Consider the following 15928-nt stretch of genomic DNA (forward strand, 5'->3'; position numbering starts at 1 on the left):
TATTATATCTTAGCTTAGCACCTTAGCAAGATTACACCTTAGCATTTCGGAACCTGTAATTTGTACGGTTTGTTGCTATTTTCCCTCACCAAAGTCATATACCCGGATATTTTGTGTTAGGTTTGAAATATGTTCAAGGAAAGGCTCGTTAGAACAGAGGGCTGATCTATATCGTGTTAGTAGAGTATAGTCATATAGGCTAGGGACAGTTACTCGGTATAGTTCTTTAAATAATGGAGGTGTATGTGTATTGAAAGGAACATTGAGTATTGCGCGAACAATATTTTTTTCAATAAGGTGTAATTTCTTAGCATTTGACAGAGATGAGGTACGCCACACCAAATTATAAGTTTAAAATAAGGCCAAGACGCTCATGACATGTTTTATCAAGAGAGCGTATGGTCCCTTTAAACTCATGTATACTATTTCCTTTCCATGAGGCACACACAACAAAAATGTCTAAAACAGGCACTGTGCATAAAAATTATTACTCTCGTAGTTCATTGCCATCTGACGTGTCCAATAGATTTTACTGTGCGGTATTGGCAAAAAATACCCGGAAAGGTGTAGAGCAAATACAAAAAAAACTAATGTTAATTAAACGGGTTTTTTGTATGAATATTTCAAGTTTTAAAACTAAGTAACCAAAAGGCAGTAGTACTCATCAACAGAAGTGGTAGAGCAATCGTAACTTTTAAATAAGAGTAACAGTATATATTTATCAGCTAAAGAGGACCTGTTTCTTGAGGACATGTCGGCTTTCCCCACTATAGTAGACGCACATGTTTGTTTCCTAGGATAATAGAGTCCCTATCGAGTGAAAATTTAAAACAAACAACAAAAGTGCCAGAAGGATGATCATCGGTGTTAGCGCCGTTGTCTGCCACAGAGCGTCTAGAACAAGCTCCGAAAACTACACACGAGGCCCACATTTGATTAGTAGAAGCTATTAAACGCTGCAATGTTATGCGCAAGTTAGCTATCAGGTATACCCCACTGAATCAAAACTGCATTCTCAAATAAAAAAAAAAAGTGTCGAAAGGCAGTGTGTATACGTTTCAAGGAGAACCTACTTTGGAATTCAGTCGTCCAACACGTAGCATATCAAATGCGCAGCTCGCTGATGAGATGCCGTCAATGCGCGAATCTCGACGTTGCCGGTAAACCTCACTAAGGACGCTGACCGCTGTCAAGGCAGATAACGCACGGAGTAGTCTCGACGATGTTGCCAAAATATTTTGGGTGGGGCAGACAGCACTTGTCGAGCAAACGTGTTTACGACACCTTTAAATATTTCCTCGTAGCCGCCCATAAAAAGGCGTCTGTGATATCCCTGTCAACACAGTCTTCAAACGAGCAGGTAACTCGAAGCATCCCCGTCCCTATACAACATGAACACCTTCGTGAGTACACTTTGTGCGCGTTGCAATTTTATGGATTTAAAAGAGCCGTTAATTGACACCTCATTTAATGCATAAAAATAAAATAAATGGATGACGAAAAATTGTTTAAATGATTTGTTAAAAAGGCGTAGATACCCAAAAAGTTTAAAGCCGAGATTACGAGATAAGTTACAGGGCCCCGGTTGATTTTAATCTTAACTATTTGAGTAAATATTCTTAACCGATCGTATCTTCAAAGTCGTGAACCAAGAAGAATCATACGACAATTATCTACCTGTTATTTAGAGAGTATAGTTTTTTTTTTTCAATCCAAGCCATGCTCCTCTTTTTAACCATCCAATAGTTTCCTCTAGAAGTCCCGATAGACTTTTTAAAGCAAGGGTTCTTAAATATTTATGGGCTGGATGCTTCTCGTGTAAAACACTGACTTGTATTTTGTCGAATCTTTTTTTTTTAAGAGCTGATATTTACTGTCGTCCATTGCGGAGTTTGTTTCTGCCGACGACATGTTTAATGTAGGCTTTCACAACACTTCCGTAGCGTTCATTCCGCACCAGAACATGTTTTCTTCATGGCAGACAACAAGGAAAAAGGGGGTTTTCGCATACTTGCCGAGCAGTCCGGTCAAACATGGTGTCCTCGCATTTACACCTAAACTATTGAAACTAAAACCACATTGACCATGCCCTTAAAGGCCGCCCTCGTGCCCTGTCTGGTCATGCTGGCCACCTGCTGCCAGGCCGGCTACGTGGCCCCAGACGTTTACCACGCCGCCGCCATCCATGTCCCCGTGGCCACCACCGTAGTGCGTCAGCCGGTTGTGGAGCACCACAGCGAGGTGGCCTACGTGCCACCACACGCCCACGGATACACCATCAGCCAAAAGAAGGTCGTCCAACCCAAGACCACCATCACCAAGCATGATCCCTTCTTCGGGTGAGTTCTCGTCGCTACCTTAGAAGTCAAGGACTGTTTGGGAATTAGTGATTTTGCGATTACTCGTTAAGGCGGTTGAAAGTATACTCCAATTTCCAAGCAACTTCAATACCTCGCACCATATGTTTTTGTTTGTTGAATTGTGACGTGAGGAAGCCACAGAAACAACTTGCAGGAACACAGTTTAAGGGTGGTTTTATTTGGGAGAACCTGTGCCCTACGAAAATTACACGAGGAAAACGGCAGCAGCAAGGCAGGTGAGCGTGGACGACGGTCGGCGACGAGAGGAACGACCGATTAACTCCCGGCTCCTACTTTTCAACAAGAAGTCGAACTTTCAGAGAAGACCACGAGCGGCACCTTGATAACAGCGCCAACAAAATGAGTGCGCTTGTGCTTTGCGCGTAAAGTGGGATCGATAATCCTAAGCCGCCGGAATTAAAACAACACGACGCGTGTCAATATCACAGTATTGCTTACAACATTAATTTATGAACACCGCAATCTCGACGTCTTACAAACTTAATGAGCAGCGCTAGTATAGCAACGCGCTCTTTTAAACCTGCGTTATCTGAAGCGGCGTCCTCTGGAACGCTGTGCTCACGTTTGGATCTAAGAGGCTGGTACAAAAAAAAAAAAAAATAAAAAGAAAAAAAGAATGGTTAATTTCTGGTTACGAAAACTTTATCTAATAATTTCATTCAAATACAATTGTCTTTTTATAACTTGAAACTTACGTAGCTTCGCATGTTCGACATTATAGCTCATGACATCAGACTGCTGTTCTCATCGATGACTGAGTTTGTATTGAGACTAACATAATAAATGTATTTTGTATCCGCAGCACCTACCACCAGGCCGAGGTGCACCACGCTCCAGTGGTGACCGGCTCCCACAGTTCCGTGCACCAGAGCCGAGGTGGACACTTCGTGCACCGCCCTGTCGGAACCGTCGTCTACTAGAAACCCTCACTTTCAGAATCATCCCCTTCATTCCATACTGAGACTCTTTGAAGCGCAATAACTGCAACTAACTCTAGCGGTGCAGGAGTGACGTATTTCTGAGACATATGGCTGAAAATGTTCTTCTTAAGAAACAGCAGCATTTGTCGGTTATTGATAAATATAATGATATTCGGCTTGTGACTCACTATAATATCGGGAATAGGTTGCGACTGACAGTTAGGGTAATGATGGAGGAGAATGGCACACTGCCGACAAAACTTAGTGTAAAGTAATTAATTTTGAAAGAAACCTGCAACCCAATGAAACATTAATGAGAGGTTAGGCCTATCCGCAAAGACGATTAATAAAACAAAACTGGAAATCTCAATATGAATCACAATCGACTAGCATGAAACGACTTTTTTTTTTTATTTTAAACAGCTCGAGTATAACAAACATCATCTTTAAAATTACTAAAAAAGCGCAGTTTCCGTCAGACATCTGCAAAATCGAAAGGCAGTAACCACCAAACACAACGGCTGTATAGAAAGCCTCGTCTTTCTAACACAAATATATTCTTAGGCCACCTATTTATTTCTTTATATAAAAAAAAGAAAGACTTAAGATTTAGAAAAAAACAGTGCGTGACTTTGCTTGTATTGCACGCTTTTGCTGATATACCAATCACTTTATAAATGATCGTATCTGAACATTTTACCCTAGATAATGTTTTGTTATCACTGTATAAGTCTCATTACCGCAAAACATTCGTGCTTACAACACTTTAGGGGAACTCGCAGTCTAAATATGTGTTGTGTGCATTCTAGACAATTGGTGCGTATTTAATGTTTGGAAGATATATTAAAAGTACAAAGTTTTGTTTACGCTTTTTGTTCTGCTTTTTTGCTTCGCGGATGTCATGCGCGGAGGTAGCAGAGAAAGGGGGATTACGCGCGATTGCACCTCTGGCCCGTTAAGAGCACGAGCGCAAACATATTGACGAAGAAAGGATCATTACAAAAACTTACTAAATTAATTATAAAGCTACCTATCTCAATTCAGTAGCACATCCAAAGAAGTATGCAATCAACACAAACCTGAACATTTCAAGCATCTTCAAGTTCAAAGTTCAAAGTGGCATAGAACAAAATCTCTAATTTGTCCGACACAAATACACGCAAACGTATTAAACATCAAAACAGAACGAGCTAGACAATATCAAAGGCAACAAGACTACTCCTTTCGCGATGAGAAAGCATAAAATATACGCAGACAGTTTCGACATTTTGACTGCAGCAGGTTCCACAAAAAGAGAAAATACGACACAGCTGCCCACCAGGGGTCAGCTGCACTTTTTTCTAAACCTTAAAATGGGGCGCTAGAATCAACATCAATACCGGGGAAATCTGATATTTTGTAAATCAGTCGTAGTAGGCTCAATGGATTGGGATTCTACTGATAGGCTTGATGTGTTGGAAAATGTTTTATATGGAATTAGACATATCAAGAGTCTTGAGACTGATCACCTAAACAAAGAACATTAAACTTTTCGTGCCAATAGTAAGTTTTCTGGATTTTCAAAATTTAAAACTGTGATAAATGAACTAAAGTTCATTTGTCACTCTTCACAAAATACAGAAATAATTTCTATATAGATATGCAAAAATATTAATATATTGGATATGTAATTCACATTTAAATCTGTTATTTAAGACTAGTGCCATATCTAAAATTGAAGTATTAATCATAGTGTCTTTATAAACAAAAAGAGCAAAAAACTCAGAGTAGAACTCCGGAAACACAAGAAGTGACACTTAAATAATCAAACGTTTCCCATTTTATTTCAAAACATGGTTTAGTTTCCTTACATAGTCACTTGGCTAAGCCAAACCTTCTGCTGTCAAGTAAATGTGAGCTAAGTTTATAAAATAACAAGTCGTGGTTCAGAAAATCAAATCCTCCCGAGAAATACAAAAGCATCAGTTCACATCGTTTTTAATATCATGTGCGCTAGTATAAATGTGAAAATGTCGACTAGAAGAGTCAGAAGACATTCTGCAACAGAATCCCTAATGAGTTGGAATAAACAAGTGAAAGCCAATTACAACTAGGGATGTCGCGAACCACCCTAGGTTCGATTTCGAAAGATTTCGATATTTGCGAAGCGAAGTGAGGTTCAATTTCGAAAAATTTCGATATTTTCGTACCGACCGAGGTTCGATTTCGAAAAATTCGCAACTTTTGTCCACAGCGGAGTTTCGAATTCGAAAATTTCGAAGCTTTCACGGTTTCTAAAATTTCGAATTCGAATATTTCGAATTTTTTTTCCTTCAGGTTCGATAAATTCGAAGATCTCGAAATTCTTTTTAAAAAAATTTCGAAAACTTCGAACGCTTCGAATTTTTATAGACATGAAGTTCGACCAATTCGAAGATTTCGAATTTCTTTCTGCATAAAGTTCGAAAAGTTCGAAGGTTTCGATTCTCTTTTAACGCTAAATTTAAAAAAAAAACAAAAAAACTTCGAAGATTTTGAATTTTTTCTAATCCAAGTTTTCAAAGTTCGAAGTCCGATTTTCAAGTTTTTCTACAGTTTCAGTTTCAAATAACGTTTTCACGACTCACTGGTTTTCACAAAATCAAGTTTAGAAAAGTTAGAGTGTGATATCTAGATTCTGCGAAGTTGGGTCAGGCAATTAAATGAGACGACGAGTGTCCCGGACGTGCTAGAATATTTGCCAGTGCAGAATTGTGACCGCCAGCCCCGGGGGGGTCTTTATCACGCAGTAGTGATTGCACGAACACACTGTTTTACGAGACTCATCCAGTTCGAAACGGCCAGTGGCGAGCAGGAGGTTGAGGCTCAGAAAAACCCCGATCCGGTGTTTATTTTAATCTGAAATTATTTATGCATATGTATAGCTACTGTCGCTCTTCACTGCATAAAAGGTTGCGTAGATGGTCATTGTTAGAAACTCGTTGTCAGAAGGCACTGCTCGTCACATGCTTAGTGATTCGGAAGTTCAAAGCTGTCTTTTCGACCTAAACACCTGTGCCGATAGTAACAAAAAAAAAAAAAAAGAATAAATGCGGGAATAAAAAGCAGGAGAAAAAAAAACTATCAAGAATTCGTCGGAAGTGTTCTATTCTTGCATATTCAGAGGTTCAGAACTTCGAAACAAGTTTCTTTTATCAAAATGTGTACAGGCTAAAAGAAACACGTCCCAAAAACGTGAAGCGAAAAAAAAAATGTTTTTTTTTAATGACGTGCTGAACTTGAACACTACTAGAAATCTTCTGCCATGAGTTAATTTATTCCTTAACGTGAAAAAACAATAAATACATTATTTTGTATTCTGCAGATGGCAATGATATGTACTCTCTGTGGTGTTAATTTAAATGCGATACCTCAAACAACTTAGACGAAAATAAATATCAAGTTTAGGTCATAATTGCATGCAGATACATGTTTGGACATTTCTTCGAAACTCACGTTGAATAACAATAATCCCATCTTAGGACGGCACTTACCTAGGCTATACATAAATCATTCTTAAAAAAGTGTAACATATCTACCATAAATAGCTCCGGCTGCAGCGTGCTTCAAATCAGGCACAAACGATAATCGTCAAAAACCCGTCGTCTGTTCTCGCCCCTTCGGGGATTTATTTCTTTAAACCTAAGCATGCCAGAACATTGAAATAAATGACATTGTCTTTCGTAAGGAACGCAGCACCGCGCGTAAAAGTTCGAGAAAAAAAAATTACGAATGTACCCCACTACTTGAAATCAAATGAAACCGTCCGCCGGACTTTCGAAGTTCGATGAACGTCGAACTTTTACCCTAAAAGTTCGAAGTTCGTCGAACTTCTTACTTTTCAGAATTCGAAAGTTCGAAACTTTTCGAATCATCTTGATAAATAAGTTCGAAATTTCGAAATTCATCGAATTTTTTGGTCAGTCAAGTTCGAAAGTTCGACAAGCATCGAACCTTGCAGCGCAATAAATTCGAAAGTTCGAAAAAGATCGAATTTTTTGGCGTAATAAGTTCGACGGTTCGAAAAGCGTCGAACTTCTTAGCTTAACAAGTTCGAAAATTCGACCTCCGTCGAATTTTACGATATAAACAATTCGAAAAATCGAAATCTTTCGAACCTTTCGAACCGCTTGATTCGATCATCGAAACTTCGATTCGAAAAAAGTTCGCGGCATCCCTAATTACAACTCCCTGTAACGCCGAATTAGAGCGCAGCTTTTGAGGAGGAGCAGGGAAGGGTACAGAGGGTCAGGTGTTCTCTCGGGGGGGTCACGTGACATCGGGGGTCACGTGACCTGGAAAAGGGGTCACGTGACCCTCCCCCCCGAAGTCACGTGACCTCGGGGGAGGGGGTCCACGTGGGGGTCACGTGACCCCCCTCCATGTGACCTCGGGGAGGGGGGTCACGTGACCTGGGGGGTGTCACGTCGTGACCGTCCAGGTAACATGTCTCCCAGAGAAATGTTTCCGGTAGATTTAGCGGGAAAATTTTTCCGCTAGATTTAGCGGGGAAGTTTTTCCGCTATATTTAGTGGGGAAATTTTTCTGCTTGATTTAGCGGGGAAAATTTTCCGCTGGATTTCGCGGGGAAATTTTTCTCGATAAATATAGCGGGGAAATTTACCCATAATGCGCCGCGTGGTTACGGCGACGGCGACGCCGCTGAAGCCGAAAACGGGCGCCTAAGAGCTGCGCTCTAAAACTATTAAAATACAAGTGTTCTGTTGGTTTACTATATAATCACTTGCTCGAAAGGTACAACTAGAAACAGCGCAGATATTACAATGACGAAGAAGGTGTTGACAAGAAAAGCGCTGGACTACGAATAAATATTTAATGAAGGATTATCATTATAAAAACTGAATAAATAATCAGCTTAAGTCTGGTGCATGACCCGTCTACACCTTCTTCGTCTTTGTTATTGTACCTGTTGTATTGTGCACCAAGTTGCTGCCTCGCCATCTTGATCGAATGATTCTGCAGCATAGGCATGTTAAAATAGGTGTCTATAGCTTTTGGTTTATTAGGATTCATTAAACGACAGACAAAATAATTTGCCTCGTCAAAAGTTAACAACAAAGTATTTATTTTGAATTTGCGACGCTAAACGGTTCTCTTTCTCAATTGCCAAACACAAAGCAAATTACCCCGTCTCAAAGACTTTTTGGGAGCAAAATGGCATCATCCAGGTAATTATGCAAGAGCGTAATTAATATTGTAACTTAAGAGCTTTTCCAAATAACCTTTATTTACTTTTTACTTTTTAGGTTACTCGCAAATTAATTGCACTTTTCTTGTATGGGTCGGAATATCACCTGGTCACGTGGAAATCGGCGAGAAACGTTCTGAATATGGCTACGCTTTCTAGTGTTTGAAAGATAATTTGTCAGTCCATTTCATGAAATGACAAATTATCGCAGCCGTGGTGGACACGAAGTGTCCACCTCGGCTCTGATGCACAGAACTATGGGAGCTGGTCACCTAGCCACATGTATTTGTCCATAACAACTACCCAAGCAACGGATTGTTTGGACCCATGACATCGCACTTAAGGGCTCAATGGCTTAAAGCGACACTGCAAGAAGAAAATAAGTATTTTGGTTAAGGCATAGATGAGAGAAGCATTTTTTCAAATAATTTTTTCGCGAATAAATTATTTCCGTTCGCTCAATATTTACGCCGTTAGACAAAAATTAGGAGGAGGTCACCGCCAGCTCTAAGCACCGCAAACAGATAAGTGGCCTCCCCCATTACTACTCGACTGGCTTGGCTGCTGGTTCTTAGTGGCTGACAAGCATAGTGCCTCCCTATCGCGTCTTCCGGTGCGTCCAGTCTGGAAGTCTAACAAGGCCAGCTAGTCGTGCGAACACACGAGTGGCAGCCTCCGGCATCGTCTGCTATTTCACCGCCGACTATTGTCGTCTGCAATGCCGTGAGACGCAGGTACTAAAGCTGCGCGTCAGCGTCTGTGTTCTCCTCCGTTCGTCTGCTATACATCCCCCGTCCAAAGCTTCCTGCACCGCTCCTAGGACGCGAGAATGAAAGCCTAGTTGTGGCGTTGCATGATTCATAAAGCACGGCCAAATACAAGCGTCTGTCAGCGTCCATCAATGTGCGCAATAAAAGCGAGAGAAAACTGAAAAAAAAACAAATTAAATATGCAGTCCTTGTAGCTTTACTGCTCTTCTTATTTTTTAGCACATGGCATACGCGATCAAGGTGATTGATCGTCATAACGCACTATTAAAACGCGACGTAAAAATCTTCGCTTTGGTAAGTCAGGTGCACTGCAAAACTTAAAAGCTTGCCCTTGGAGGCACAATAAGCGAAGCATACCTAGGTTAACTTTATACGACCCGAATGCTCGATTGCCTCTAACCAAATGGCTCGAAAATTCTCACCTGTGTAGTTTCCTTCAAGGTATTGAAACCATGGTAGAATTCACGACCGAGCACTATTCACAAAGCAGCGGGGCCGATGGTCTGTGATTTTTTTTTGTTATTTTTCAAGCTACACGCACTAGAACGTTACTTCCAAAGTGCTGCACTCCTTCTGAACGGTCAGCAAACAATAAGAGAAAAGTTTAATTGAAAGCCGCGCAATATTTACGATTAAGCGCCGTTTGATTTTGGTGTTCCCAATCGCCTACTGTGGGTCCTAAGTACCGAAAATTGCTTTCAGCCAAGTACCTGACTATCCAAGAAATTTGGTCCTTCTTGCTAAAACGTGACTCTGATCTGTCAGATTCGGATGACACTCCTTTTATAATGATCTGAACGGCAGTTGTAATAGAGAACCTGAGAGTGAGGAGAGTGAGGACAGCCAAGACAACCGAAAGGACCAAAGGCCCACAAGCAAAAGCTCTGCCCCGATGCAAGGGTAGAGCGTATGTATACTGTTTTATTTGTGCGTACATGAAGTGAACTAAATGTCGAAGAACCCTCGAAGAGGATGAAGTATCGAGCAACCAGACGCGCCAGGAGCCAGACACACCATGAAAATATTTTCTCAGATATGTTCAAGACGACTTCTGGGAAGAATGAGCCTCCCAGACAAGTCTCCATTCCATTCAGGAAAAAGTAGGAAGGTAAATTTAAACGTATTCAAAAGAGTTGAAGTTGTTTGTTGGTATCTGTATTGCCATGGGCATACCAAACTCTCAAGTGTGCAGCTGTACTTGTCGCATATGCTTAGTGTAGATTTAATTTCTCAAGCAATGTCTAGAAAGAGTTTGTTTTTGAACTGAGAAGCAACCTTCACTTTGCTGTCAAAGCGTCAGTAACGAAAAAGGAAGAAAAAAAAAAAAACAGGCTCTTTCTAGTAAAGCCGATCATCAAATTGTTCAGGAATCCCTGAACAATTTGATGTTCAGGAATGCCAGTCACTCTTCAAAATGTTCAGGAATGCAAGTTACTCTTCGCGTTAGGACTGACTTGCAACTAAAATGTTTGGATATCCATGGTTTTCTTGAAGAACCACTGAATTGGTATATCGCCGTGGTGGATTATTAGAGGAACAAATTTAATAAAATATGAACAAGACTGTACGATGCCTGCATTTTACAGGAAAGCTACATATGACTCGTTGGTCGACTTTTTTTTGTGTTTGTTGGCAGAGCAGTGGTAGACAACATAGTCGACAGAAAACCATCGAGTGCACCTGATCACCGTTCGCGCGCTCCTTATCATCATCATCACTAACAAAACCACAAATCAAGCGCCGAAACTACATGATAGTCTAAAGGCGGACGCCTTAGAAACTATGATAGTCAAGTAGCGCTCCCCTTATGTGTTTCTCGGTAAACCTTGCGGTTGCATTAGCTGCAGCGGCAACGGCATAGTACGAAGTGGGAATTTAAGTCACTAACCCCGCTAACAATGCGAAGCACGCAGCGCTCCCCTCCCCGTGTGTGTTTCTGCGTAAAAATTGCGATTACGTAAGCTGCCGCAGCAACGGCTGAGTACGAAGTAAGAAATTATGTCACTCGTCCCACTAACAATGCGAAGCACGTGCCGCTCCCCGTATGTGTTTCTCGGCAAACATTGCTGTTGCATCAGCTACCGCGGCAACGGTACAGTACGAAGTGGGGAGTGATGCACTAGCCCCGCTAACAGTGCGAAGCACGTACCACTCCCCGTATCTGTTTCTCGGCAAACATTGCGGTTGAATCAGCTACCACGGCAATGGCAGAGTACGAAGTGAGCAGTGACGTCACTAGCACCTGTTACAATGCGAAGCGCTTAGCGCTCCCTGCATGTGCTTCACGGTAAAGTTTGATGTTGCATGACCTGCAGCGGCAATGTCGGCGTATGAAGTCTTTCATAAATGAAAAAAAAAAACGTTTGTTACGGTGCTTTTACTCTTTTGTCGTGAATCAAATGCTAAACACCCTTGTGCTGTTTACAAACATGAACTGCCGCTTTCGTCCTAAGGGACATCCGGTCGCAGAGTCTTTCCAAGCCTCTTGAGCTTGCTTATGTCACCAGTGCTAGAAAGCATAAGTGTTGTACGGACAACATAGTTGGAGATTTTAAGGAGGGCCTTCTGCTGTACAATATTACACCGTTGAGGAGGCAAGTTGGTTTCAGGAATACTGAAGAGATTTTAACAGATCTCGCACTCGTTCGCTTTTACTTTTACCTACATCTCAAGCAGAATTGTGTTAAGGTGGCATTTATTCATTATTTTTATAAACTAGAAGATCTCTGGCGGACTTGGGAAGTAATCCGTTGCTTTTTCAATTAATTTTGCAATTGTCAGGTTACTTTTTGTTTAAAGTAATCTGCAATGCTACTTCGTTACAAAATATTTGTAACAAATTACTTTAATTACTTGGTTCTTTTTGTTTAATATGAGCATTACAGTAACTGGAGCAATACTAGAAGAAAATTCAGCAGCATAAAGATACCAAGTTCAACAAAATACAAAACGTCAGGAAGGCGAGAATAGCCGAAAAGAAAACACGATTTTCTGTAAGACCGGTCACTTGAACCGCTAGGAAAAGCTCAAGGCATTTACAAATATGCGGAAAACGACGATCAATTTAGACAACACCGAGTAAGCTCTCCGTCGCCTTCCATTGTGTTTTTCTTCTCCCGTGCAGGAGAAAGCTATTCCTGCTTATTTGTATTTGTCTTGTACATCGTTCAATTCTTTCCAACTTCGACGTCTCCCAACACCTGCAGAAACATTAAACGCGGGCCCCCTGAATTCGCGGGTTCACAACTCGTATAACAAACGACGTAGCCTCACGCGAGGGGGTCAAATATTTTTTTTTAATTTGGTGCGAGGTAGTGTGTTCTAGCACGTTTTTGAGGCATGGCAGGAAAAGCGCCCAGCGCGAGGCAAAGAGCATATAGGCTTCGGGGGTACACACGATACTTATTTTGGTTTACTTGTCTGGGCATGGTGGTGGAGTCCACTCCTCAGTTTACAGTCAACTGTCGACATAAAGAGGGGGGGGGGGGGGGAGAGGGTTAGGCTATCTAAACAGAGCTAACAGTGGCAGAACGGGTATAATTGTTGAGATCCTGTATTGTTTTGTGAAACCAATGGCCACCGGTTCTCTCGCTTTCTGTACCCTCTGCTCCTCGGTCCTCCCCGAGTATTGGTATGAATGTGAGAACCGATGAACCATCGATAACCCGTAAGCGAAACTTTTTCTCTGACTGGTCGAGTTTTCGGTCAGGGAGTATCTGTCGTCTTCATGGCCATCTTTTAATGAGATGCACAGAGTTCAGGGCATTAAGGGGTACGGAAACCTAGAGTTACAGTGCATACTTTGGTTGCTAAAAAAACAAAAACACATTGTCATCACTAAGAACAACAAACAAATCCGTGGAAACACATCGAGGCCAGCTGGGTAAACTGCATTCTGCATTGGCTATACATGGCAACGCTACAACTAAGTTTTTCTTTTCTTGTGAATAACAGGCCAAACACCCGAGTCAAAAAGGAGCTTTCGTAGAGCGCTTCTTTAGCTCCGGATCTCGTATCGGAGGTAGACGCTGCTACTGAGCAGGCGCACCGCTAGCTTTGTCAGCACAATTTCAAAGATCATTTCCAGAGGGTATAAGCTAGCGGGATGGCGGGTGTGGGTGCAGCTTTCAGTCCCTTGTAAGCTTACGGGTGAAGGGAGTGCACCTACACTCTTTCTCTTAAATACAATACTTTATTTTTACAAAGACCATTACATTACAAGTTTTCATATTATGAAAAACAGTGTTGCAGTACAGTTCTAAAAATATCTAAATTGTTTCTATTGTTTTCCAGGTAATTGTACGCAAAACGTAACGTAAAATTAATTCGTAACGTAATGATTCAAGTTATCCAATACTTTTCAACGAAAGTATTTTGTAACTGTAATTCATTACATTTGAGGCTCGGTAATTTGTAATTGCAATCCATTACACCTTTCAAGTAACGAGCAAAAGTCTGATCTCTGGGACGTCAAAGGCTGGAGCACCACCTGATGGCATTTGCCACAAAAGGGGTCTATAGTGCAGTGGGCAATCGTTGAAGGTAATACCGCAAATTCCTTCTCCAACCATCTTCAAAGCGTTGATTCGAGCCCCCGCATTTTTTTAGATATACGGAGGGGGATTTAAATAATGGATACAGTTGGCTATAGCACTGACAAGTGCTGTTCCGTCGTCTGCTTAGAGCCTATGACAAACGACCAACTAAAGGTGTAAGCAAAAACTGGAAGAAAAACTCATATTAGAAAGGAATCACAAGCTTTGATTACCCTTGGACAGTACATAGCGCTCGGAGCAGAGGAAAGCTACCGCTCGCTCCTTCCATCCAGTTGGGCCCACAGTAGTGCTCCAGACGAATTTGAAGTTCTTGTTTTGCTCAATGAACGGCGGGTGAGGCTCAACCTTTCCTTTTATAAGTGTGCGCAACAGAAGGCCTCACTGCTCCACTTTCTTTTCTCCAACACGGAGGGTTCAGTTTCGCAAATAAAATTCAAATGAATACCTTCTTTTGTATTAACTCCTTACGGGGGTGTTTAAGTTAATAAAGGAAAGTGATGTTGGCGGAAGAACCACTTTTTCATATTGGACATTTGCATCCTTCCTCGTTTTTGCCCCAGAAAGACATATCGATGAACAGGTAACCCATACAACGAAGAAATCCAGCCAATCCATCCTTTGTTATTCTGCGGTTGGATACAAAAAGCCTTTTCGAGCTTCTGATTTTTTTTTTTAAATAATTTTTAATTTTCGTATTCAATTCCGTATAAAGAACTTGCCCTGTCCTTTTTGATGACATTAGTTCCGGCTCATAGCCGGCCTCGGAGCTCATAAGTTATGTTGCACCCAATGTATTATACTTGTTGAGGTAACCCCCAGCTGTGTTATTCCACTTCGTTGGAGTTATCTTTTCTTCATCGACTTCGCCAGCCAAAGTGGCCAGAGATCGTGAGAAAGACAGAGGAAAAGCGAGAGAGAGAAAGAGTGAGAGTTGTCGCTAAAGAGAGGTGAAAACGTCGGTCATTAGCCGAAGAAAAAGGAGTGTTCGGATGGCGATATGGAGAGAACCTTAGGAAGAGCTGGTGATGCGAGTGCGCAGCGACGTGAGAGGTCCAACCTCTAATTAAAAGGATACTGGATAGGAGGAAAGGCTGTGTCGTTGTCTCCGCTCAATCTTCGAATGCGTCGGAACGCCGAACCCCGGCGTCCGACATTGCAACGCGAGACACTCTGCGAGGAGCCGACGACGCTCCTGTTAGTTTTGATTGTAGGGACACATTCTGTAAAAAGAAATTAATTTTTGATTGGTGTCTACCCACAATCCGTCCAATGAGAAATGGGCGTCGTCATTTCACCGCGCGCTTCCTCAGTATCTCTCCTTATAGATTTTCGAACGCACTCGGCTGTCATTCGGTCTAAAGACAACGGAATACTTTTTGGAGGTATAAATGGCTTCGAAGGATGCGTCTGTGCAACGGTTTTATCGTGTTTGTTGGACTGCAAATATCAAACGACTTTTTATAGTTATACCTGCCAGTTAATACAAAAGGGATGGGCCAAGTTTGAATCTTTCGTGGCGTGTTGAAGCAGCGAACGATAATGGTTGTGTAGAGGTCTTTTCCCCACCGCTATTGGTGCCACCTATCTTTATCGACTTCGCCAACGTTTATTGAGACACCGGTACTCTGTTTATTCACCTGCAATATTTTTGGGGCAGTACCGGATTCGACTGCGCTGGGGATCATGTGAAGGTGTTCCCCGCCGTCTGCTGTTTTCCGCCTTCGGTTGCCCGTTCCTAGGGCGCTCGAAGCCTTTGCGTGCTAAAATGAGGTGGTCGCCCCCCAGGATAAGCCGGAGAAACCATGCACTGCTTGACAACGCAAACGTATCAGTGATAACGTCGCCGATATGTAGGTGCCAGTTATCTCACCCCGAGTGTTAGGATGGAATGAATTCGACTTCAAGGTCATGCTGTGCAGAATACGAAGCAGCACCTAAAAGAGAACGTTGCCGAGCGAAGACTGAACATGCTGGTGCGACCAAGCAATTTGTACAGCGCGTCTTCGAGAACATGTGGCGCTAGTTGTTCTGTTTGATCGGTTGTGGTGTGCGTGAGACACCAAGCTAAAAAACG

General features: G+C 41.9%; 1 protein-coding gene across 1 annotated transcript; it reads left to right on the top strand.

The window, feature by feature from the left end:
- The first annotated feature begins 1349 nt into the window (after nucleotides 1–1349).
- On the top strand, nucleotides 1350–4167 carry LOC120840072. Its single transcript, XM_040210507.2, has 3 exons — nucleotides 1350–1403; nucleotides 2098–2339; nucleotides 3184–4167. Exons 1-3 carry the CDS (start codon nucleotides 1392–1394, stop codon nucleotides 3299–3301), a joined length of 372 nt encoding a protein of 123 aa, XP_040066441.1. The 5' UTR covers nucleotides 1350–1391; the 3' UTR covers nucleotides 3302–4167.
- The last annotated feature ends 11761 nt before the right edge of the window (nucleotides 4168–15928 follow it).

Source organism: Ixodes scapularis, unplaced genomic scaffold (assembly GCF_016920785.2).
Source record: "Ixodes scapularis isolate PalLabHiFi unplaced genomic scaffold, ASM1692078v2 PGA_scaffold6__148_contigs__length_123643588, whole genome shotgun sequence".
Lineage (NCBI taxonomy): Eukaryota > Metazoa > Arthropoda > Arachnida > Ixodida > Ixodidae > Ixodes > Ixodes scapularis.

What these genes read in the sequence shown, in the direction of transcription:
- LOC120840072 (XM_040210507.2), top strand. An exon ending in AAGCATGATCCCTTCTTCGG is followed by an intron (nt 2,340 to 3,183) that starts GTGAGTTCTCGT and finishes TTGTATCCGCAG; the next exon opens with CACCTACCACCAGGCCGAGG.